Source organism: Tachypleus tridentatus, chromosome 6 (assembly GCF_004210375.1).
Source record: "Tachypleus tridentatus isolate NWPU-2018 chromosome 6, ASM421037v1, whole genome shotgun sequence".
Classification (NCBI taxonomy): domain Eukaryota; kingdom Metazoa; phylum Arthropoda; class Merostomata; order Xiphosura; family Limulidae; genus Tachypleus; species Tachypleus tridentatus.
The window spans coordinates 95,849,776-95,877,025 of record NC_134830.1 but is presented as its reverse complement, the minus strand read 5'-3'; the positions used below and the strand labels follow the sequence as shown (position 1 = coordinate 95,877,025).

The following is a 27,250-nucleotide window of genomic DNA, read 5'->3' as shown; positions in this document are numbered from 1 at the left end:
GCCCTCCTCAGCCCCCCAATATTGTTACCTACAATCTATTCATAAAATATGGAAAACACAATCGTCGTTGTTGCTTAACAATTAACATCAAAGAGACATAGATCTGTAGAACTCAACGTCTTCTTAAGACGGAAGTATGTGTCATGCGTCCAATAGCAACGCACTGAATACACTGAAACTCACGCGTTGTATTGTCGCTCCCTGTGTGATGCCATTCTATCTTGAGCTTTGACGAAGATTAGACAACCACGTTGATTTCAAGTTACAACAGATCATCAGGGATTTTACTTGATAAACCAAAGGTTTCACAGGTATTTACCCATTAATTTCATTTATCTTTTATTGAAAAGTAAAACACAGCATGCATGTATAAGTGTATTGTGTATAGATCAAAACTATGAAGCTGGTGTTGTGTTCTCTGAGATCATTTTGCATTGTGTATCAGCCATCCAAAATTGTACTGATGATTGTGACATACACTTAAAATTGTGACTTACAATCCAATTAATGTTATACTTATGATTAGATAATAACCTAACATGTTAACTGACCAAATAATATTTCTAAGCAATTCTAGAATGAATTTTGAAATTGTCATTGGGCTATTTAGAAGTGCCTAATTTAATGTAATGTAGTAGCTCTGCGTACGGCTAACGATCGGCTCAGCCCGATCGAGATCCAGATGCCAGCCGCACCCCCCCCCGCTTCCATTAGCTGCCCACAGTTTTACAACATGCCCTATCAAAGCTGTGTTTGTGTTCCCTAATTAGCACTGTAGTTTTACGTTATCACTATTCTCTAATTAAGTACTTGTGCTATATGGTTAAATATAAACACTTTCTCTAACAGTATTTCACAGATATGTTCTGGATTTTCATGTGCTATTAATATAATTTGGTGATTTCAATGCTGCAGAGCAGTTGTTCGTAATGTTGAACTATACTTATTTGTTATTTGTTCCTTATTCATGAAATGACCCAATAATATGTATGTTATATGTTTTTCCTTAGATTTCGATGTTTAAAACGAATATCCTTTGTAAGCCCTAATGCTAACATAAGGAGAGAAATTCCAATTCGTTTCATATAAACTAACAGAACTTGGAAGTAAGATGTGGTACTAGCAGTCAGCCGGCTCGAGGGTCACTTTGACGTTCGCGCGCTCTGTATAAAAGAGAGTTGTGTTTGTTTACTCGGCTCTCGCTCTCTCTGGTAATCGGCCTCACACTGGAACACACACTCAATTTGGATTAATAAAAGGAAATCAAAATCAGCGACTCGTTTTCAAACAAGGACACCAACATACAAGACAAGAGTCAGACATAACCCACTAAAACATAAACCGGTCATACTACACATAGGGTTGATTATGTAACACTACCTGCTACCCAAGAAGAGGCAGGGAGTAGATGGTCCTACAAACACATGTGGTGCAAGTGAGAAGGAGAGTGGTGATCATGATAGTGAGGATGCGGACACGACTAGTGCGGGACCCCAGCCGCAAGAGGGCACCACTCACACCCAGGATGAAAAACTACCACCAGGACCCAAGGACCTGAGCCAGCTTCCAAATAGTGGTCCTACCTGTCCAGACTTGAAGAAATACCCGGCCACAGAACACAGCGGCCAGTCAAGGCCATTCAACAAGAATTAGCGTGATCAGCACTCGTGGTTGGAGTACTCTGTGACCCAAGATGCTGTATTCTGCTTCGCATATCGTCTTTTCAGTCACACACACACTTCAGTAAAACTGAGAAGTCCTTCACCCATGAAGGCTTCTGGAACTGAAAAAAGGCGACCACATCACTGAAGTCCCATGATAACTCTGCAGGACACAAGTTTGCCATGAATGCTTGAGCAGAGTTTAAATTGCAAAAAAACAAAGGGTGCAAGGATCCAACATGCTCTCAATGCAAGCCATGCTAAAACTGTGGAGGAAAACCGACATTACATAAGAGCCGTGATAGATACACTGTTCTACTCAGCCTGCCAGAATGAAGCCCAGAGAGGTCACAGGGTAGGTAGTCAGTCAGATAACAGGGGCAATTTCCTGGAACTTCTTAACATGATTTCCAGGTATGATGAAATCGTGAAGAAGCTGAGTGGTCCTGGCAATGTCAAGTACACGCACCATGATATCCAAAACAAACTGCTTGACATCATGGCTAGAATGATCAGGAAGGATATCAGCAAAGAGGTCATAGAAGCTGAGCACTTTGCTCTAATGGTGGATGAAACAAAGGATGTGAGCAAACAAAAACAGCTGTCCAGGAGTTCTTGGACTTCACAGCTACTGCAGATCTGGATGCAGATTCATTGCTCAAGAAAATTATGGAGACTCTGGCTAAATGTGGTATTGACCATAATGCCTGCATTGGCCAGTGCTATGACGGAGCTGCAGTCATGTCAGGGCACATCAGTGGCGTACAGGAGATAGGTGTCTCAGGCTGTGTATGTCCACTGCTATGCACACAGGCTCAACCTTGTGCTAGTTGATTGTGTGCACAACGTACAGGCTGCAGCAGAGTTCTTTGTGACAATTCAGAAGCTGTACAAATTCTTCTCTACATCAGTTGTGCATGAAGAATTTCTGAAGGTACAGAAGGAGCTTGAACCCGTGAACCAGCACATAGAGTTGAAGTGACTGTCAGGCACAAGATGGGCTTGCCAACATGCTGCATGTCTGGCTGTGAAAAGAACACTCCTTGCCATTGTGACAACCCTAAAGCGTCTTGTGGAGGGGCACAATGTCCACAGAGCCACTGAATCAAAGGGCCTGTTCATCCTCCTGAATCAGCAGTTCGTAACTAGTCTAGTGGCCATATAAAAACTATTGCTGATGATAAAACAGCTATCAGACCACCTCCAGCCACCTGACCTGCAGCTGGCCTCTGCAGAGGGCCTAGTACAATCTGTCATCTCTGGTCTCTCAGAAATGAGAACTGAAACAGCATGGAAAGACTTGGAAGAGTCTGCTAAGGATATATATAAGAAAGTGGGAATACGCACCGAGATGGTGCGTCAAGGTGGACAGTGATCTGCCCCCAGATACCTGGACGAATTCATAATCACATCTAGTACTGGCCAAAGATGCCAGGAGACACACCTACTATGCCATCATAGACAGGATGCTCAACGAGCTGAATAGAAGATTCTCCTCTGATGCCTGCAGTGTTCTTATGGATGCAACTGCACTGAACCCCAAACACTCCATATTTCTGGAGAAGCAAACACTCTTAGAAATGACAGCAAACTATGGTGTGGCAGAGGATGACCTCACAGTGGAGGTCCACCAGTTGAACCGGCTAATTGCCTGGAAGAAAGACAAGGGGCAGAAAGTATCCACACCATTGGAGCCATACAAGGATCCCTTCATGGATCTCCACAAACTTGTATGTATCGCTGTGACCCTGCCTGTCACTTCAGCTGCCTGTGAGAGAAGTTTCTCATGTCTGAAGCTTCTCAAGACATACTTGCACAACAGCAGTGGTAACAACCATACCAGCAACCTTGCTGTCATATCAGTAAACTCTAGGAGGGCAAAACAACTCTATATTGATTCTGTTACAGACACATTTGCTGCCAATCACCAGAATAGGCGCATTGTTTTGAAGTAATATTGACTATAAACACAACATGATGAAAGATAGTTAGCCTGATAGTGACCTTACTTTTCCTCAGAGTGTATTAACTTCACATGGGATAATTCGTTTCTGCTATGTAAACTATGTCTTGATTTGTAGCTTTACTCTTAATGGTATATTTTGGGAAACCTCACCCCCCCCCCCCAACGAAAATATCCTGGCGCTGTCACTGTAATCTTCGTATTTATTGCAAGAGAGACTCAATGAAATTCGTTAAGTTAAGCAAACTGTTAATATTTTGTATGGCTCCCCTTTTGCGTTAATAACTGCAGACAGTCTTTCAAACATTGTTGCAACATAGTTAATCAAAGTGTTCTTTTATATTTTACTCAAAATGTCTTGAATATAATTGCATAAAGTTTCTTTGGAAGTAATATTTGATTTTTCAAGTTTTTAATCTATCAATTCCCATATCTGCTAAATTATGTTGAGATTGGAGCCATTGCATCATTTAAATGACTCCAGCAGCTTCTTTTTTAGCTAAGTAATTTCTGCATAGGTTGGATAAGCATTTGAGGTAATTCTTTTCTTGGTAGTGGGATCCTTTACCAAGAAGAAGTAATTAATTCATTGGGTATACCTGGCAGTAATTGTAATGGACCATCATTTCATTTATTTTGCAAATATCTCCTGTCATCTCAGCCAAAAAACAATTCCAAACCCTTACAGTACCTTCCCCCATGTTTCATGGTAAATACTATGCATTTGGTAAGCATTTTGTAACTATATTCAGAAGGATGTATAACCTTTGTGTGAAACAAATATTTCAAACTTGGACTCATCCATCTATAAACATCCTACAAACATCAGCAGTCCAGTTTTATATTTTTTAGCAAATTTCAGTCTCTTGGCAATATTATGAGATCGAAGTAAAAGTTTCTAACTGCAACACGACCAAATATTCCATTCTCATTGAGTCTACTTGACAATGTAGATCTGGACACTTTTCTGCCATGTGACACATGGTTGTTTATCTCATGTTTCAGATCAGTGGCAGTCTTTCTTCTGTCCTTAAGGCTGCATAAATGAAAAGACTTGGCATTAGCATCATTGAGTTTGGGTGTTCTACCTCTTCCTTTCCTATTTTCAAAAGTTCCTCTCTCAGTATCACATAAAGCTTTTGTGTGAACTCTCTACTCTACTTACAAACTTCTATGCTTTTTAGGAGGTGACATGACAACGAAACTCAATATATAAATGTTCAATACTGTTTTATCAAGATTTATAAGTTAGAGGGTTATTAAACTGATTTCTTCTAGTATATATCAGTAGTATATGCTCACTTCTTTCTATAAAGTTAAGATGGCATAGCAGTTATTTCAAATCCTAAATTTGATCAGAAAGTTTATTCAAGCAGGGCTCTAATGACATACCCTTGGTACAAGTATATGGGTATTCTAAAAAATGACAAGTATTTTCACCCTGGCTCATTCAGCTGTCAAAAGAGATCAGTGAAGCATTACCATAGTATTGAAATTTATATTCTGTAATGACATGGTATAATTAGTCCCATAAAATAGAAATAATGACAACTTATTCTCTTGTCCTAACATACAAATGTTCTACAAAGGAAGAATCTACGAAGTATTCCATCATATTGCTTTAAAATATTTTGTAAAATTTTCAAGATACGTCACTTTTCTACTGATTTTGGATAAAATATATTCCAATAACTGCAAATAAGTTAATGATCACTGCTCTTATCCCAATTGTGGGCATTTTGAAGAAGATTCAATTCACTTATGTTTAACATCATTACACAGGAATTCATCAATATCTTGCCTCGTACATAACCGCAATGTCATGAGCATTATGTGATTTTGATTAACTTTACCAGCAAACAACCTCTTTAAATATAATTAATACATATATTGTAGGCTGAAGTATGTGTTGAAACCTGATTACAAATGTGACATTTCCTGCAAAATGTGTGATATTTAACAATAATCACCTGTCTTTTCTAAGGCCAAATCTAGAAATAGTTGCAGCTTTATAATGTGTTTTGTTACTGAAAAAGATTAAGAAATGCATAACATTTCAATAATCATACTATAATAGAACACTTGCGTATATGATACTGGATGTTTGAGTGTTGTTTTGATATTATTGTTTTAACTCTAACTCATTTGTAGCAAGAAAAGTTCAAAAGAACAATTTATTTTATGTTCAAAATTTTACAGAAATTAACAAGGCAAATTACTGAATAAGTCTTACAAACCATATTAATTTCATCAAATAACTGAATGTTTACATATTATTATAACTTAGTATAACTGATGCTCACTTTAGAATTTTGGTTAACTGAGTTTCTCACTGATCAATCAATTTGATAAATCTCTATCAAGAATTAATAAATGTCTTCAGCTCTTTCGCTCACTTTTAGTTAGATTTAAATAACATTTACAGGTTTATTTAGTTTGTTTTGAGTTTCGTGCAAAACTACACAAGGGCTATCTGCACTAGACATACTTAATTTAACAGTTTAAGACTAGATGGAAGGCAGCTAGTTATCACCACCCACTGCCAATGAATAGTGGAATTGACTGCACATTATAATGCCCTCATGGCTGAAAGGGTGAGCATGTTGGTGTGATGGGAATTCGAACACGAGACCCTCAGTTTAAGAGTCGAGTGCCTTAACAACCTGGCCATGTTGGGCCAACATTTACAGAATCACACACTATTTTTTACACCTTGTCACCAGGAGCAACTAAAAATAAAACAATATGCTAAAAATTATGCAACAATAAGCATAAGAATATTCATGTAGCAAACACAGCTGAGTTTTGGTTATCCTATAGACAATATATTGAACTCACAATTATTTACATGTAAAAGAAACGTAAAAAAAAATAAACAATGGAAGTTTGACAAAAATGTTGAATATTTGAGTAAGAAAGCACAATGAAGAAGACAGACAAATGTTATTTTGAAACATGTGGTACACTCCTTTCAAAGTTAATTACTTTATTATACTTTTAAATTGTTATTTACCAACTTACTATTAAAAATGCTCAAATCACAGTGCACTGGTTATAAAAAACTATTGTCCTGTTCATGAAGGCCATCTATATGATTGCCACCAGTTGAGAAAAACGTTACCCAAAATAAAAGATAAATAAGATATATCTATTGAATTATTGTTACTAACCTTTAGAGTATTCTCCACATTTTTCTTAAGCCTTTTCTTTGAACTAGTAATGGCACTGTTAAACAACAAACAATACTATACATGATATACTATAGACTTGTGTTATCTAATGTGTTTTATTTAATGAAAAACTTCTAAAATTATGGTAACTTAACATTTGCACTTTCTAAAAGTTTGATGCTGAGTGCAAGTACTCTTACAAATTGAACTAGGTTAACATAATACATACTACCATTAAAGCTTAATTTCGTTGTTCAAAATTCTCAAGTACTTTTCCTTTATCAAAAAATAGGTCAATCTGGTGTCAAGCAAAATTACCCTGAAATAACAAAAAATGCGACCCCTTCCCGTTAAATAGAACTAAAAATAAACACCTGTTTTTAGAAAGATAAAGAGGTTGAGTTCCCCACTACCTTGGATAAATAAAATTATCAGTTGATTTATAAACACTGTGAAATGTCTCGACCTCAGGTGGCAAATAGTAGATTTTCTCTTTCAGCAAGTAAAATAACCTAGTTTTAGCTACAAATGCTCAATACATCCTAAGAAACAAAGGAAAATTACTTTGAGGGATGAAAACGCTTAGAGATTAGCCATGAAAGTCTCATAGCTTGTGAGCAAATAAAGAGAAATTTACCCCACTTCTTGTCAAGATGCAGTGATCATACTTTATGATCCTGTAACATGTGTCTTTAAGTATCAGTATTTCCTCTTGAGATTATTATGTTAACTGTTTGGCAGTTGTTTATTTGCATAATGTTTTTATTAAATTGAATGAAACAGAGATTTTTTATTTTGTTTTATTGTTGTTGAGCGTAAAGCTTTCAACATTATAAATCTTCAGGCATAAAACAAGGAACTGTTTTAATAATATGAAAAACATTTTCTAATATTTAATTCCAAAGTATCAAAATAGGTACTGATGTAATATTTCATATCTGTTGTGCTAGATTCAACACTACAGTTTCTGAAATTACTTCTTCCTTTTAGATATCTGAATATAAAAAAAAGGTTTTAACTAATTGTGAGGTTTGTTACGTGTTAGAGTACTCTAACTTAGTTGATGATCTTTGTATACATGCTTTTCATCCACAGATATTAACAAAACTAACTTGTGGTCCAAAACTTTCTGCATGTAATTGTTTTTATAGTTAATCACATATTTTAAGATTTCACTTTTCACTGAGGTACATAATGCAGGCTGTTAGGATCTCTTTGTCAGTGAAAATAATAATTCCTTTGGCAATTTCATGGCAGTAAGGTGTTTACACAAACTATATATATCACATCAAAAGATCCAAGAATTGTGCTCTCATCTAAATGGTTCAGCTATTTATTTTTTAGGTATTTACATATAAAATATAACAATGCCTCACTGTTAGTATTACACTATATAACAAAATTTTTACTTTTTCTTGTTCCTGGGCAGATTGTTATTCTTGTTATTTCCCAATTGCTTATACCTAAAGTAAATGTAAAAGACCTATTTTTCTCTTCAAACTTTGCTTTTGTGACCTGGGTAACGAAATTTTCAAACATACCCATTTTCAAGATGGGCTCTGCTTCTGCCACAATGTATCCGGTCTGTGCGAGGCAATTACAATTGCCTGTAACCCACACGAGTGGCGCCTCTTCATTCATAACTCATCCAGAAGCCTCAAAGCTGTGCTACTCCATAATGGGAATAAGTATTCGTCTCTTCCCCTAACTCATTCGGTGAACTTCAAAGAGGAATACAACAGTGTTAAGATCTTGCTAGAAGCCTTGAAGTATGATGAGTATGGCTGGGAGGTTATCAGAGACTTCAAAATGGTGACATTCCTGATGGGTCTCCAAGGAGGCTTTACTAAGTTTTCCTGTTATCTTTGCCTTTGGGACAGCAGGAACACCGCAGCACACTACAACAGGAAGCACTAGCGACAATGGACCGATTCTCTGTGAGGAGCCACTTGTGGACCTCCAGAAGGTGTTGTAACCATCATTGCACATAAAATTGGTTCTTATGAAACAATTTGTCACAGCGCTTGATAAGAAGTCTGCAGACTTCAAGTACCTTCGAGGCTTCTTCCCTAAACTGTCTGAGGCAAAGGTCAAAGCTGGTGTCTTCATTGGACCACAAATAAAGAAGATCCTAAAGTGCAAAGAATTCCCCAAGAAGCTCAGTAGGAAAGAAAAAAAAGCTTGGGGCAGCTTTGTCACAGTGGTTCGGGGCTTCTTGGGCAATCACAAAGCCAAAAATTATGTAAAACTGGTTGAGGCTCTGGTGAAGAACTACGGCAAAATGGGCTTGATGCTCATATTGATAAATTCAAGGCATACTCAGAGGAGCAAGGTGAGCGCTTCCACCAAAATATACTGAACTTTGAACGCCGCTACCAAGGAGTGTACAATGAAAACATGATGGGAGACTATATTTGAGGGCTGATACGTGAAATTGATTTACATTACAGTCGCAAATCTTGGAAACTACTCACTTCTAAACATTTTTATTTCTGTATAACTTTAGTATAAATACATGTAAATCTTGATTCATATGTTGTTTTATTCAGACCTCATGTAAATAAAAATGTGCAAATTTGCCTGTTCTTACATAGAAAATAGGTTAATTTCTAAATTTTATTATCCAGGTCACAAAAGCAAAGTTTGAAGGGAATAATGACCAGTTTCTTTACTTTTACAACATAAACAATTAAGAAATAACACATGCTACCCAGGAACAAAATTTGTATTATATCGTGTTATTTCTGCAGTTCACCTGTATACACATGTTACAAAAAGTAAATCTTTTATACAGGAATTTATACTTGGAAGATGTTTAAGTCTTTCTTTTTAGTGTTTATTTCACTTTTTCTTTTCTGTCACAAACTACCCAGTCCTGACACCTGGATAACTTGCTACTCTGGGCTCTCAGTTACCATTACCTTTGATGATGTGCTATTTACATACTAACCTTGGCAATATACCTGTCTGTCTTATCATTTCTGACTCAAAGTATTCTATATTGGCAAAATGTAGTGGTCCTCCAAAGTAAAATATGACTACACTAGGAATCTGCTGTGCCTAGGAACAGATGAGAATTTCACAATTTTAATAATCAAAAAATATAAAAAAAGAAGTTAATATGTAGGTTTAATATGTTGCAAGATTTTAATTAGATGATCATTGTCAGTTACTAGCTTAAGCACTCTTTTTGATTATTATTCATTGATTCAAAAATTAAAAGATATTTTACATTTTCAATTAAGAAAAAGAGAAAACTACATAATCAATTGAAGGTGTATTTTTTTAAAGGTTATCGATGAAGGCGTTTCCCTATTTTTGAGCATGTCTACAAGAAGATAAAATTTCAGAAGTTTCATCTGATACAGACTAGAAACAAGTCCTTTGAGGACAAAATAATAAATAATCAGGCAAAACGGCATTCTGAATTAATAATTAATTAAAATTTTATAATCTCCATTGCTACAAAATTTCCGTAGCAGCGTGTACCTGCACTGCATTGGATTTTCTAATAAAATAACTAAATGCAATGCAGATTATTACTGTTTTCTACCAAAGTTTTATTATTCATAAATGTTACTCACTGTTAAATATTTTTTCAAAGGAACATAAACTGTTGTTTCTGGTATACATCCTAGCAGATGGGTTTTTGGTCTGCAAAAAAAGTGGAAAAATACAGCAAAAATATATTTATTTACTTGGTGTGTTTGAAAGTCTGTTTGTATAAGCCTTCCCATTTCAGTAATTGTGAATCAACATACTAGTAGAAAGCTTTTGTGTGCTCTAATTAAATATTGTCAATGTTATAGTGTGCCTATGGCAAAAGTGCAGAGCATAATTTATTTATGGCAAAGGAACATAAACCATGAATTCTTAAGTCTACAGTTTGCTAATTGCTAGGCCATGCCCAGCTCCTCTTTGTGTTTATATATTATTTATTAATCATATTTCTTGTTCTTTCATTTTTCTTACAATGAAATACGAGATTTATTTTTAAAAACTGACTTAAAATTTCATGCTGTAACAATATATAATGAGAAATTTTACTTTTTAAAAAAATATAATACAGGTAACAGCTTTTACGATTTTTTTAACATTAGAAAAATGATTAAAATGAAATATTTCCAGATTTAAGTAACTTGTTGGCCAGCTAATAAAAAAGAAAAGAAAACAAAGTTTGTTGAGGAGAGTATGCTACTATTGTTGCATAGAGTTGTTTAAATCAGTAATACGATCTAATAATTAATAACTACCCTGCATGTAGATAGTACAGTACTTTTCTATAATCAAATGTACATAATAAAAGGAGGATAAACAGAAGAGTTGGTAAAAGTCGCTAAAACATGTTTTGGGTGTGGATAGGTGTTAGATGTAGTAAGAGCTGACAAGATAAAATTAGCTTTATAAGAATTTATATGAAAAGTAACGATTACCTTTGGGACCTGAAAATGATCGTGACTAAGGAAAATGCCAGTCCGATTCCCAGTCCAATGTCAACATCTAGTATCAAGACGGCCAAAAACGTTACAACCCAAATCATCTGAAAAAGAATGAGCACAGGTGGTTAAAAAATCCACCTACAAGTTTCTTTATAATAAAAAGAATCAATACATAATAAACCAAACATTAAAAAAAACTTACGCCATCTATTTTGTTGACTCCCCAGAAATTTTTGAGATCTTTGACAAGAAGCAGAAGATTTTTCAATGCAACCACAATAATGGAAGACAAGATACACTGAAAAAATAAAGAGACAAGTTAAAACAAGTTTGAAAGTGTACAGTTGGTCTTCTAATTGTATTAAATTTGTTATAAAAACATAAAACGTGCTTGTGCTTCGAGCTGATATTTTTTAAACAATGATGTCAAACAAAATTAAAAGAACGCATGAAAAAAATTAGATAGAGGAAAAAGTTTATTAGACCTAAAATTTTGCACTCTTACTTATTAATGACAGACATACATTATACGAATTTATAGTGTTTTAGTAATGTAACCTGTGTAAATTATTTTTACCTTTAGCCTTAAATATTACTTGATGGGGTGAAATTTTAACATTTTTTGTTGCACATAATTTACCTTAAAAACAATGAATTAAACGTAAAAGACTATGAAAACTGAACTTAATTATTTCTAATTTTACAAGCTTCTAAGTCATGGAGATACAAGTATTGGAAAAACAAATGATTTTCTTATAAATTTTAGAGTGTATCAAATCAAATTGAGGATATATTATAAGTTGGTCGCATTGGAATTTTGAACCTGAATAATTGCTAGGTTCAGATATAGCTATTTCTATTATTAAAATACTACCCACAGTAAAAGCAATACACAGTTCATCACTCAGCCAATCCCAAAATTATAACTAAGTCGACTTAATATCCTACATAACATTTTTTTTTAGATAATTCAAATACTGGTATGAACATGCGCATTCTTAAGAAACGGTCATAATTACATTCTCAAAAAGAACAGTTCGAGATACCAACAGTAAGTCAAACGTGAGAGCAAAGTAGTGTTTACCAGTGTGAAAATAGCGCTACCTTGACACAGCCAGTCAACAAGAAAGTCAAATGTGGCAGAAGAAATTGCGAGAAAATTCAGGAAAAAACAAAACAAACTGGAATAAAGATGTATTCCGTGCTATTTATGGAAGGGTGAGATTCATAGCTGTTACGCTATTACCTAGAATGATATTGATGCTGAACTATACACATGAGTTGACAAACAAGGCGTTTAATGCAAGTAAAGCGCTGACACTTTCGCGATTTCAAAAAACAAGTTCATTGTAAGCTCTCATTTGATAAACGTAAATGTTATTTTCAGGTTCTTCAGACAAATTGATTGTGTATATACACTAATATCAATCACTGACATTGAAACAACTTTTGAGTAAAATCGAAATCTCTGTATACTGTAGGAACCACGTATAAGTGGTACTGCCATACCCTCAACATTCCTAGTCTTCGCCCTTTTAATATGAAATTATATGCTACTGGAAGTTTAAATTGTTAAAATAACCTAAATCGTGAGGACAGTGACAATTACACACACACACATATACACTAAATTGATACTGGAGAAATGTAAGGACATTACTGCGAAACTCATCACAATAATTTATTGTACGTACAAGATTAAATACTACAGTACCAAATAAAGGGTGGAGTACAAGTATCAGAGCAAAGATACATTACGTTAGTGTTGTGTATATGTATTTTAATTAATGCCATACTCAAATAAGTTTGTTAATTGTACCATTTGGAACAGTAACTCTTTCGTCTTGGACGCTTACATCATTACTTTTGTATCAATGTGGTGTGCATAACCTTAAGCAATTTAATTTGACTTTTATAAAAAAAAATTAAAAGCATTTTACGAAACCAAACATCCAGTTTTGATCCAGGCATAAAGAACTTTTCTCTAAATGACTATTAGAAACGGGCCTAAGCAACGAAACAGATTATTCCTAAATTAGAATGGAGCGTAAAGAAACAAGAACACAAATAAAAACATAAAATATGTGAAACAGCTTGTAACCAGGTGTAATGCCAACCTCTTTCCGATAAGACTGGCAAAAAGAAGAATTCTAGGAGCTGCATTCCACATCTCGTGGGTACGCACACTGTGGAATTTAGAAAGTGGATCATATTCAACAAGATAAATGAAAAATTGGAATAAAAAAACAACAACTGTAAATATGGATTGTAAGAAAGTTAAAAAAACAACTAAATAAGGTTGTAGATATTGCCCAAACTATAAACTTTTATTTTGACTCCATGCTGTTACCCACAATGACATTTGGTGGAATGAATGAAAAGAGGGATTCGTAATTTGAGTAAATACTGTCTATGGTAACCATATTTGAAGGTCTTTAAACTCCCAATTGTTATGCATTTTGTTTAGCAGTTATTTTTATTACTTACTATGGGTAAAGGATTACTAGGTATGGTAGCTAACTTTATGCACTTAAACAATAATAAACATAGCTAGTAGCTAGATGGTGCTGTAACTATTGACTATTTGATAGCATTAGTTCGATATATAAAATTTTAAGCTGCAGCTGGAGATAGTCATAAAGATTTGTTTGAGGATATTGTGAACAATTATAGTTTCTGTGTCACCACATTTTCTATATATAACGCGTTGCAACGGGTAAGTATATGGATAGACACAACTCTCAATAAGAGCGAAAATTTCTACCTGGACAAAAGCAGCTGTTTCAAATAAAACATATACGTTCAATCCGTCACGTTAAATAGATCTTCATATTTTTTATTCTATGAATGTGGGTGCAATAAAATTTAATTTAATGTCTGTCGATTTGTTTTCACTTCTTCACTTCATACATGATAAAGTGGTTGGCTCTCTACAGACACTAATTGTATAGTGTTCACCACTTTAGGAGTTATAAACAAGAGGGAAGGCAAGTAGTCAACACCATCCACCACTGGGCTACTCTAACCGAATAGTATGGATGATCGTCACATTATAACTTGCCAATAGATGAAAACTCAAGCATGTTCGACGTTAGAATTCGAACCCAAAAACTGCAAATTACGAATCCAGCGCCCTAATCATCATAACATGAACAATTTAGTATCTTTTTGATGCACTATTCTATATGTAAATTTTGAAACCCAGAGGTATTTTGTCAAGTTAATTTTGAGGTTTAAATATTCTTTCGTCTAACTTATTTAAACACTATTTTTCCTGCTTTAATTACTTCTCATAATTAAAAGTACTAAAATAACGTTTTCCATTGAAATTTTAGTGTTATAAATAATATTAACTTCTCAGGTAGTATCTAAATATACAACCATAATTTCAGTTCAGTTCTGTAAATTCCTTGAAAGGTACTATTTTCAGGTTGATACCACCATAAGGCTGAAACACATTTAAATAATAAAAAAAACAACAACCAGAGAATCTACATGAACAAGCCAGATCGAGCAAAAATCAACCTTTTAGCCCTACAAGACATTGGGCCTATATTTGTGAAAATACCAGTATTCCAATTTTCTCAAAACTATTTACAAATAAATTGGAGTTTCAGTTTTTTTTTAACATGACAAGACGCAATACACTTTTCTTCTACTGTATACAAATTACGTCAGCTTTTGTAACTTAAAAAGAGTACGAGGCCTTCAAAAAAATTCAGCTGGTAATGATAAACAACACGCTTTTTGAATATATATATTTAAAATGTGAAATTTATCTGTTTGTAACTTTCATACGGTTCTATTGAACACAACTACTTTATTTTTTATTCTATCTGTTTGATAAGAATACAGTCAGTGTGTTTCAGGTTTGGGGCTCAGACTGAAACTTTCTATTTTGATAGAAATAATGAGTGGATATTTTTGCGTTGTAGGGTCAATATACTCTACAACTGAAAAATAATTCACACGTGAAATACTGTTGAGAATATATTTAAGAAAAATGTCTAAAACAATAGATATTTCCTTAATACTTTGCTCAAACTAAATAAACAGCTCTCGTGTTGTGTATACGGAATGTTGCAGGTGTTGCGCCATGAAATGGTAATTAGTAAATTACAGGAAACTTCTGCAGTAGTAATATCCACATTTTTCGTAAATATTTGTGAAATATAGGCGAAATATTCTTTCATTGTTGTGTAAGAAACTAAATAATAAGTCAGTACCATTTTTAAACGAAACAGTTTAATAACAAAAATAGTTTAATACCCTATTAGATATTTGCCTTTCATATTTCGTTTAAATAATTCTTACACAGTCTTCTGTTTTTCTTGATTTTTTTTTAGAAATGATTACACGATTTTCCTATCTACAACACAAGTCTCAACAAATACATTATGAAATATGCAGGAACATAGTTTAATTTATGCGTTAAGAAAACAAAACTTTCAAAAGCTCTATCACCTGTTTCCACTTACGTTTGGCAAATCTTCAAGTAAAGGACCAAGTACAAGAAGAACCACTAGGAGAACGACGCAGTTGATCAAACTCACGAGCTGTTTGAGGTAATGAAAAATTATGAAATAAGGCTTAAAGACATCAATAAAGTATCTTCTAAGGTATTAACTTCGTATTGTTATTTCTTTATTTACGAACAGCTCTTTTCTTTTCAATAGTAATGAGTTTGATAATTTATAACGAAACTAACTTCTCCTAGATGTTATTCACTCTCTTATTAATTGTTATATATACCTATCAGCAGCATCAAAACCCAGTTTTTAGTATAATAAGTATTCAGGTTTGCCCCTGAGACACTGGAGAACCTATATCTATTTTGTACCAGAAGCAGTTAAAAGCTATTTGATTCGTTATAAGTTTAATACAAATTAAATTATTTAACAATACCTGACATAAGAATATTGTAGATGTGAATATAAAACAATATTTCATGTTCGATCTCAATATCAGTCAAAAAATGTGAAAGAGAAAGAAAAAAAGAATAAAAGGGTAACATGTCGTCACGCTTAATCTATCATTCGGTGGCTCAGCACATAGCCTGATGTGGCTTCGCTATAAGAAAAAAACACACCCACATTGACGTACCTGAGTCCTTCCGCCAGCACCTTCTTGAACAGAGCTACGAGAGAGGGAAGCGGCTCCAGGAACACACAAGAAGAAAGAACTAAAAATGTTTGCCGTTCCTAAAGCAACGAGTTCCTTTATGTACAAATAAAACAATCCATTAAATGATGTATTAAAAATGTACAAATAATAGCTAAGAAAATTTTACTCACTTGTATTTTATATTAACTCTTTTATTAAAATAAGTTCCGCGTAACTATTCTGAAAATCTTATTTTTGTAATAACACTGCCAAGTTGTTTTCCAATCAAGAAAAAAATAAAGCGTTATCACTTTAACGTTCTGGTGAGGTTAATTATAAGTAACACGATAACTCCATTTTTTATGAATTTAAATTCTTTATTTTCCATTCCTTAAACTTAATGGTAAAGCACGTATAATTTGGCAAAACAGATATAAATAAGTTTTATTTCTCTTTTTTTAAATAGTATAGATTTGTTTTATGGAAAAACATTAGCCTTCCTTTTTCACATATTTTATTTTAAGCTAATTTTGTTTTCGTAAACTTACAGATTGTAAGGAAAAGCAATCAAACCTGGTTAGCATCCACAATGTAATTATACTTGGTGGCGTAAATTTTAGCAAGAGAAAGAGTCGATGTGTAGCCAACAATGGCGATAGCGACCCCAGTACCTAGTAGTTGTGGGAAAAGTGTGAAGTTCGGCACCTTTGGGTGTGGAAAGCTGCGAGAAGTGTTTTATTGTGAGGTTTTATGTTATAATAGCAATAATACAATCTTATCATGTATCAAAACTCTTTATAAAGGTACGTTTTGTTAAATAATTGGAAGAAAATGCGTTAAAAATGGAAGAAATATTCACTTTAAAGTCGATTTGCTTTAATAAGTTAAATCCTATAATTTGTTTTTATCTAATACCTTGTCCCTCTACGTTTCTCATTAAAATTTGAACTGCTGTCTATCTTTATAGAGAGTTGAATACATTATATTAATAAATTTTTAATATTCAAATTAGCAAGACATAATTAGCAAACTTAATTAATGTAAAGTTATTGTAGAACGGAATGTACAAAGCTACATTTTGAAATTACATGGAATTTCTTGGGTATTGTAATGCTCCCAAAAATAGATCACTTTTGGAAGGGTATGTAATAGCCTTTTCCGATACCAAATATTCATACACGCAGGTCATAAAGATGTGTTTAGATTGGAGACTTAAAATATTCAAGACAGGGATATACGTTGTGCTGAATGGTGCTGGAAAACAAAGGAATATGGATCAATTTAGGAAATCAGTAACATCCAGAAGGAGACCTGTAAACATTGTACCACAAACTGTGGCGAGTAAATTGGATCATCCTGTAAGAGGTAACGATCCACAAACACCAAATCAGTTGCACAAGCAATCAACGCATCCTAATTAAAAGTACGAAACTTAATCAAGCAGCATCTGTATGTGCAAAAGCGATACAAATGACATGTAACAAGCTCCTTCCATGACATGTTCTTTGAATTATCGCATAGCTCAAGTAACTAAAGAATGAAATGAATATTCATACTATTCCATGTGAAGATTTACAGGTCAAGTCGACGGACTAAGTTCTTGTGGATATCTGTGTCGAGGAGGGTACAGGAAACTGTCATTCTTGTTGTAAACTAGTTTGATTATGGAAAGCAGATAGAGAGGAGTGATGAATTTTGGTGACTATCTTACAGAAGAACTTTTAACAAAGAAATATACGTATTATCTTCAGATGAAGAATAAACATATGGGGTGACTTGAAGTGTAACGTGGTGAGACCCCAAAATCATTTTAATACTGTACTGTGCTAAAGCATTAGAACAAAATAATATTTGTTTTTCTTTCCATTTTATGGGGCCAAGTCTTTCATGCCATTACAAAATGTAAATTTCAACACTATCGCAGTACTTCATTGAGTCCTGTTGAAAATTGGGTGAGCCAGGATGAAAATACATATTCTTTATTTCCAATTCTCATATACTTGTACATATCGTAAGGGTTACGCTTGAATGAACATACAAATCACATTTAGAGTCTGAAATAACTATCACGATATCTCATGCAGTGTCTTAATTATACAGAAAGGAATTAGCATATGGTACTGGCAAATGCTAGAAGAAATCAATTTAATAGCACTTTGCAAATAAACCTTGATTAAAAAAGTGTTTTACATTATATTTTAAGTTTTGTTGTTAGGCCACTATCCAAAAAAACAGAGAATTATCAGTAGAGCAGAGAGTTCACACAAAAGCTTTACGTAATGCTGGTTAGACTCTCCGATAAATTTCTGCGGACTTGAAATATCTTAATGTTCAGACATGGCTTAAAGGCTTTATAAAAAAAGTAGTGACCGCATGTTAATAAAGGGTTATACTATGATCGCTCACAAACAAGCTGAAGCTACATAGAGGAACACCTATCAAGAGTGTGTGCAAGGAGTGTTGAATAATTCATTAAAAACTGTTTGTCACTACAGATTTTCAAGGTAACACCGCTCTACCACAATTTAACTACATAATCAAAGTTAAATGAAAGTGTATCGCGAAAAAGATTCACGACTGAAAATTTTTTTTTTTAAATGCTTGATACAAGACTAGTAGAAGTTTAAAATTTAAAAAGTGAGAATAGTTGTCGTCAAAAAAGAACAGAAATACGTTGAAACAAAATGCAAAGAATACGTTTTCAAGCCGACAACTAGGAACTAAAATTACAAGTACTGTGAACATGGAGTCAAAATAGAGATTTGTTGCTTGTGAAAATAATGTAAACACTATGTCCAACTTCGTTTGCTTACTTTGTTTAGAATCTGCAGTTGTAGGTTTGAAAACATATTTGCATTTTTATTCAACTTGTTTTTGTACTTTTTGATGATTCCTATCCTCCCTTTTTAAATTAATAGTTTTTACTAATCTTGTTTATTGGAATTTTTACGTCCATTTCTGAAAATTAAATTCTGAGCTACATACGTGCAAATATATTCTGTTGAATATTACATGTTTTTCAACAATTTACTGCTATAGTGGCTTTTTACCAACCAACCACGACATTGAACTTATTCAAAAAAAATAACAAATGTATAACATAATAATCACGCGTACTGGTATGCAACTAAAAGAAACAATATTTAACACTGTTATCAAAGGGCCCTCTTCACGGCAAAAACTGTATCATCACAGATTTAATCACTGGCTTCCATCAATGTCATAGTGTAATGTATCAAAAGACTAGCGGCAACAAAGCAACCCCATCAGAATATAATAATATTTCTTCTAAAATAATACAACACATTTTAATATAATGTAAATAGACTAATTAACATGTTAAGTCTTCATGAAACATATCTGTGTTCTTCGACAGTCTGCTGTGTGCAAGTGTTTGCTTGAATAAGGTAACACACATGATGCATGCAAAATAACCAATACCAACATACTTAATGTAAGCCACCAATTATCAACAATATTTACAACCTCTGCCTTAACATCGATTGTTTAAAAATAACAACAGTTATATGAAATAGTGTTATACGCAGTTGTAATAAAATACTTAGTACGACACTCATGATTTCATCCAAAGAACCACCGTCGTCATCTGAGTAGGAAAGGTCCACTGTTAAACACTTGTTAAAATATCGTCACGAAAATACACGTAGAGACAGTAAACTCGAGCGATGGTGAACAATAATGACTCAAGCAACGATAAGCACCAACAAAATCAGGAACCTTTTTCGTGATAGTTTTCAAATTAATGTGCTAGAAAATGCACGAGTTCTAGTTTACAATTAATGCATTCTTTAGGAAAACGTCGGATTTTTTATGGTGAACTGAAAGAATTAGAAACTTTCGAAGAAAAAAATTAAATTGTTTAAATTAAAAATAAAATTATCTCAATTTTTGCAAAATTACTGTGCAACCATACACTACAGAAGATGTCACTTACGATAATTTTGTAGTGGAGTCATAATATATATGGTAGCTTGAGCAAACTGTCAGCAGTAGGTCTCCTTATTTACTTACTTTTTTGCGATCCATATTTGTATATTTTAATTCCTCAATTTTTAAATTAACTTGCATATTGGCTTTTTTAATGCGCAGCAATGGTCAAGTGTATCCTTCGAGAAAGTGCTTTTAACATTTTACCAGAAGAAACGCAGATATTTCAAATTAAAACACATACGTATAAAACATCACTTTAAATAAAGCTTTCTATCTATTAAAATGGTCATTTATTGAGCCAGGTAGCTTTGTGTCTGAGGTTTCGCGTAAGCACGCGTTTAACACACGTCAAGTACAAATGCAGCCATTCAGAACAATATTACATCTGTTATGTATTTATAAGAATATAACTCAATTTTCAATGAAAACTAATCGACTTTCAAACAGATCATGTAGATTTGCATCGACTCATAAAGTAGAACTGTCTAGGTTCTGGTGAAAAATACCCAGCCGATCTTGTAGGCTTGTTAAACAACAATAATAATAGTAATAATATGAACATATGGGCAAATTTTAATTTTTTTGCGATCGTGAAATTGCTTATTTTGCTTATTAATCAATTTTTTGGTGGTCTTAACTATTGAAAAGGTTTTGAGTGTTGTTTAAAGAAAAACTTTGTTTTTTGAAATGTTTTTTGCCCAAAAGTTCTATTAGAAATTTGAACAAATTCCTGTGCAATTCTTGTTATGAACCATTATCGTGATTCACGATATTTCGACCAAGTTTTATTTATGTGATGCATACAGTACGTTTTGCATACTAAGGCACGAGAATAAAACACAATTAATTTGATTAACGATAAAATGGTTAGAAATTAACATTTCGACTCTAAACCTTCGTGATTTTAAAAAACTCGTAGTTTGAGATATCAATTTAACACAGAGTTACGATACCATAAGGTATCGTATCTTTGTGTTATACTGTTAACTTTTCAGTTTCAGAAACAATATACTTATGAATGAAAGTATTAGTTTTGATATTCAACATTATACTGTGAAAAATGTTTCGTTCCATGATTCACAAAACTGGTTCATTGATCTCTCATTAATAAATTTCAAAGCTTTCTAATCATCAATAATGAACTTATTTTGTTTTCAACTACAGCTGTTCGAGCTTTCTCTGTGTTGGTATTTAGGTAATTATGTGGAATACCCTGGAGGGTCAGGTGCACTAGACCTCTTCATCCATCTCGTACTTTGATGGCGTCAAAAGTAAGGGTGTGGCATTTGGTATAACTTTGGGCCAGAGTATGACACCGTACTCAGGCCCGTTTCAGGGCAGTGTCCATGTATAGTCTTGAAAAAGTTTTTATTATTATTAGTTTTTCATTTCTTTCTTATTCATTTTTTTTCATTTTTTTCCATATATATATATATGAAATACTACTACTAATAATAAGAATAATAATGATAAAAATAAAACTAGTTTTAAGTGTCTAGTGCGTGGTGGCCAGCTTGATTTATATTTCTTAACTATATATTTATAGAAGAGAGTTACTTGGGATTATGTTCATCATGTACGTAGAATCTGTTGAGATCACACATTAAGTCATTTTTATGCCAATTCTTATTAAAATACTTTAGTGTATTACGCAAGAGCCTTTCAGATATTGTTTCTATGCTCGCATGCTTGTGCATGAATGTGGATGAAATGCTATAGGCTGAAGTTAAAACTGAATTTTGTATTCTTTGTAGTTTCTATAATTGTTTGAGTGATATGTTTATCCAGGCAGGAGATGCGTATTCTATTATTGGTCTGATGTATGTTTTGTAGATTTTTATTATATTGTCTGGTGACGTTCCTTGACTTTTACCCGAAGACTTCTTGCATAATTTGCTCTTTTCCAGATTCGTATCAGGATATTGTTTGTATGCTGTATCCACGTTAATTTTGTATCATAAGTTAAACCTAGAAATTTTGCAGAAGTAGCTGTCAATAAAAGTGATCCATTCATGTATAGCTTGGGTAGATCTTTTTTCAGTTTATTTAATCTTCTGAATAATATTACTTGGGTTTTTGGAACACTGATTTTTATTCTATATTTCTGGCAGTATTCTTCTATATGATTTAGGACTGGTTGTAGGTTTGTTGCTGGAATTGAAGGAGTGGGGGCACTTTTCCAGACTGCTACATCGTCAGCAAATTGTGATACAAAACCTAAATTTAGGTCCGACAGAGGCATATTACTCACATACATGATAAATAACATAGAGCTAACAACCCCTCCCTGCAGGACTCCTTCCTCAGGTGAAAAGGACCCTGAGTGGGCCCCATTCACATCTACTTTGCACTTTCTGTTTTCCAGGTAGATGGATAGCCAGCCTGGGGTAAAACCATTTCCTTTAACCGATGACGTAATTCATTATGCCACACTGTGTCAAATGGTTTCTCAATGAACTACAGCTGTAAAATATTATATTGTTTGTTTTTGAATTTCGCGCAAAGCTACACAAGCGCTATTTGCACAAGCCGTTCCTAATTTAGCATTGTAAGGCTAGAGGGAAGACAGCTAGTCACCATCACCCACCGCCAATTGTTGGGCTATTCTTTTATCAATGAATAGTGGGATTGATAGTCACATTATAACGCCCCCACGGCTAAAGGGGCGAGCATGCTTGGTGCGACGGGGATTCGGAACCGCCACCCTCAGATTACGAGTCGAACGCCTTAACCGACCTGACCATGCCGGACCGTAAAATATTCTATTAATCAAAAGTTAACACAGCCGCTACCTAAACTCAGCTTAGTGAAAGTTTTATGTGTTTCTAACTTTGTTGGCTTCAAATAAAGAGATAGACATGTTTAAACAATAACTGTATCATTATCCAACTAACATTTAGCACGTAATAATATCATGTTCTTGAAAGAAGTAAAAGTAATTCAGTCATAAACATACATAATTTTCTCGTTTATACAAAAGGGAAATTAAGAAGTATGTCTTCAGCAATCCACATTTCACAATGATTAACCGACTTTTATAAAATAGTCGAGGAAACAGAAAGAGGAAAAACATGTCCTTACCCGAGAGGAATATTACCGACAGTCTTAACTCCATGGATGTCATGAAGTCGGATGGCATAGGATGTCACCGTCCCAACAATGACCTATAAATACAGTACAGTTTTCTACTCTGGTTAGGAACAAAAGCAATATAAAAACAGAAGCAACTAATCACAAATGATTTTAGTTGTTTTATAAGTTTTATGACATAAGTGAACAAAAGTTGACTCTGCATATTTATAAAACTACTGATGTATTAATAAAGCTCTATTTATTTATTTATACTGTCCTCAAAAAACATAGTTCTTAGAAGGGTTAGGTTTTTTTTTCTGCTCATGAACTGCGAGCAAGCGTAATTTAAGTATTAAAGCCCAAAAACTTTATGTTCCATCAACTAATTACGAGACAGATTAATCTCACCACAATTAGTTCTACAGGGAGAGGTATCTTAAACTTTTGCTTCACTCGTGGATTTATATGTTCCTTCACTACAGCCAGAAGGGTGACGGTTACAACTGACATCAATAAAGTCTTGTAGTTTGTTTCAGTAATATTTGTAAAAAAAGAAATGTACGTCTGAAAAATAAAAAAATGATCCAAAATAATGTAAACGTTGTCTAATTTTGAACGGTTTAAAAATTACTGTAATTTACTATACAAAAATAAACAAACAAGAAAGACACTCCACCAATTAATGTTAAAAGTGCTCTACATTTATTTGTATACAATATAAATATAGTATACTATATAAAAACCTTACATAGATTAGATTCAAGGGACCAGTGTGACGTGGTAATTTAATTCCAAATATATATTTGATTTGACTGGTCAGTACATGGAATGCTGAAGCGCACGTGAAGCCACTAACCAACTGTCTAGATAAATAGACACTAATAAATCCCAGTCTGAGAAATCCAGAAAACACCTGAAATAAAAAAATGAGAAAACGAAATAAGCCAGGGGCAACAAATATCATCAAACATACCAAAAACAAGATTATTTATGTGCCTTTTTTGTTGAAATATTAAACTGTCATATATTTTTGTTTCAATTTTATTAAAGTTTTCGGGTAGTTTCATATTTTGGATTGATATGAATTATTTATATCACATATAGTGACATTAAAAACAACAACTACTAGTAAAAATCATCCTCAAATATTTTAACGATTCAAATTAATGATAACCAGTTTCAGCGAAATAAAGGAGTTAAACAACAACTGGAGATACTAATGTTAAATAATGTTTATTTTTAAGTTATAGTTTTTGAACGCCGAAACCTGAAAATGCGTTGAAAACCAATCAGCCTGATAATCGCAACGAATGTCTTAAATTAAGCACAAAGTTACACAATGGGTTAACTGTGCTTTCCCCATAATGAGCATCGAAATCCGGTCTCTAGCAGTGTAAGTCTGCAGACATAACACTGCATTATTGGGAAGAGGAGGGCTTTTATAATATCTCAAAATTATTAGGCCTAATGTTTTGTTTCAGTACTTCTAACTAGAGGCATCTTTTAGGTAGGAAGGACACTAATGTTTAATTTGTGTTATTTGAGTGATTATTAAATAACATAGAAAATAATCCGTGAAAATAGACCAAAATAGAGTAATTTTTATATGTTGACCTTAAAAACTTTGAAGATTATTATATTCAAGGTACTGACTCAAAAAAATTTGTTCTCTCTACTGAAATATGAAATACTCCTTTTACAAATGTTGTACACCGTAGATACATTGTCGCCTCTTGTTGTTGTCCACAACCTTAGTGTATGCTCTCTTTACAAATGTTAGTATAATCTGTGTTATTTCCTGAGCACTGAAAATACGAAATTCGACAGTAGACTAATTCAAGATCATTCACAAGAAATGAAAAAGTATATAAAACTGTTTCTGAATGTGCAGTTTGTATGGATTACTTTGCAAGAAAATGTAATAAGACAAAAAGTGTGTCTCTGTATGTAAAAACAATTACAACATTTTTTTTTACTTCAAGTGACTTTCTCATTATCACTGAGACAAACACATTACTGTATTTCTTTCGCGAATGGCGCCAATTATAGCATCCACTTTGCCTAATCACACATTTTACCAGAGTACATTAACAGATCACGCACGTGCAAAAGAAGTGGAAAGTAGAGTAAGAATGTGTAGATATGATAAGATGAAGAATGGTTGTGACAAATACGCGAACTTTTAAACAATATATTGTGATGGCACGAGATCTGTAGCGGGAAAACTGGAAAAGAAAAAAAAAAAGTCACGAATGAGGGAAGAAATTTTAGTGGGCTAAGGAATCTGACAAAAATATTTTATCTGTAAACGCCCCCCGCTAGTATAGCGGTAAGTCTACTCTACGGATTTACAAAGCTAAAATCAGGGATTCGATTCCTCTCGGTGGGCTCCGCAGATAGCTCAATGTGGCTTTGCGATAAGAAAGACACATACTATTTGTAAACAAGCCAAATGTTTGCCACATGTTCTTTACCACACCGCTGCTCTTGCGATGAGCTCAAATTCTGCTTGGCCAAACATAATATTTTAGACAACAAAAACAACTTTGGATTAAAGTTGTATAGTTTGCATTACTATCGAGGTAATGAACCATACCCGAGACGATCATCAACCCATAGAACGATCCATGGAAAACATGCTTAAAGCTTCAATCACTGTATGTATGATACCGTGTTTCTCCGAAAATAAGACAGGGCTTATATTAATTTTCACTCCAAAATATGACACTAGGGCTTATTTTCGGGGGATGTCTTATTTTGATATATTAAAAAAATGAAGTTATAAAGTAAAACTATTAAACTAACCATTTAAAATAAACTATTATTAAACTATTAAACTAACTGATTAATACTTAAACAAATTAATTAACTAACTATTAAACTAATTAATAAATTAATTTTTTTTTATTTCTTTTCTCTTCCTGCCACTCTTAACTAGGGCTTATTTTAAGGGTAGGGCTTATATTAAAACTATCCCCAAAAATCACACTAGGTCTTATTTTATGGGTAGGTATTATTATCGGAGAAACACGGTATATCTTATGAACACCACAGACAGTTTATGGTTAACTTTTCTAAAATGGTAGGACTGAAATACTGTTTGTTCGTTATTGTGCACAAAACTACACAATAGGCTATCTGCACTACACTTTGCCCACCACAGAGATAGAAGCCCGATATTTAGCATTATAAGCCTTCAGATTTGCCACTGAGTCACTGGGGGCCATGAAACACTAATAATTCGTTTTAGTTTACTCACTGGAAATTCAAATTAATTTTAGATAAATGTAATCATTGAGCTCAACATTGAGATTTATGTTTGTAATTCATATATTGAAACAATGATGTATGAATAACAAATTCAGTATCTTATTAAATCGATTATATAAAGTGCTTTAAGTTTTAAAAGTTTTAGTTATATGACACTTATATTATTTTAATTAAACCAATATGACATTCCTCACAATAGATTTTCATTTTGTCTGTTTAGAATTAAGCACAAAACTACACAATGGGTTATCTGTGGTCTGCCCACCACAGGTATCGAAAACTGGTTTCTTGCAGTGGGAGTCCGCAAACATACTATTGCGCCATGGGATGGCTAGATATGTATTATTTTGTCCAATAGTTTGTTCAGTTTCAAACTGTAAATGTCTAAAACCTGTATAAAAGACCTAATTTCCTGTATCACAAATTTAGTTTTTTCTCATTCTTCTACGTGCGTTGACTTTGCTGATTTAAGAATTTAGATATAAATCGTTACCGTTTTGTAATGCACATAAACTTTATCAAACTTTGTGTCTGTTAGCTAAAATACTTTTCAGCAATAAAAAATATATATGTATATATAATTTTGATTGATTTTACTTTGTGACACGCTTGGCTGTGAAA

At 33.6% G+C, this 27,250-nt stretch overlaps 1 protein-coding gene across 27 annotated transcripts in view; it reads right to left on the bottom strand.

The window, feature by feature from the left end:
- The window catches only part of LOC143253090 (prestin-like), a 144,425-nt gene that overhangs the window by 34,208 nt on the left and 82,967 nt on the right, over nt 1-27,250 (bottom strand). For 21 of the 27 annotated variants that reach the window (XR_013029372.1, XR_013029367.1, XR_013029366.1 and 18 more), the window contains 11 exons: nt 24,108-24,272; nt 23,768-23,923; nt 23,369-23,451; nt 16,910-17,057; nt 16,337-16,450; nt 15,712-15,789; nt 11,436-11,531; nt 11,228-11,334; nt 10,379-10,448; nt 9,745-9,854; nt 6,795-6,849 (listed from right to left, as the gene is read on the bottom strand). Coding sequence is in view for 22 of the 27 variants with exons in the window: in XM_076506313.1 (XP_076362428.1) it covers nt 6,795-6,849; nt 9,745-9,854; nt 10,379-10,448; nt 11,228-11,334; nt 11,436-11,531; nt 15,712-15,789; nt 16,337-16,450; nt 16,910-17,057; nt 23,369-23,451; nt 23,768-23,923; nt 24,108-24,272 (1,182 nt within the window). In the remaining 5 variants the exon portion in view is untranslated. The remainder of the gene's footprint in view (nt 1-6,794; nt 6,850-9,744; nt 9,855-10,378; nt 10,449-11,227; nt 11,335-11,435; nt 11,532-15,711; nt 15,790-16,336; nt 16,451-16,909; nt 17,058-23,368; nt 23,452-23,767; nt 23,924-24,107; nt 24,273-27,250) is intronic. The other 6 variants (XM_076506322.1, XM_076506332.1, XM_076506323.1 and 3 more) reach the window with 1 other exon arrangement.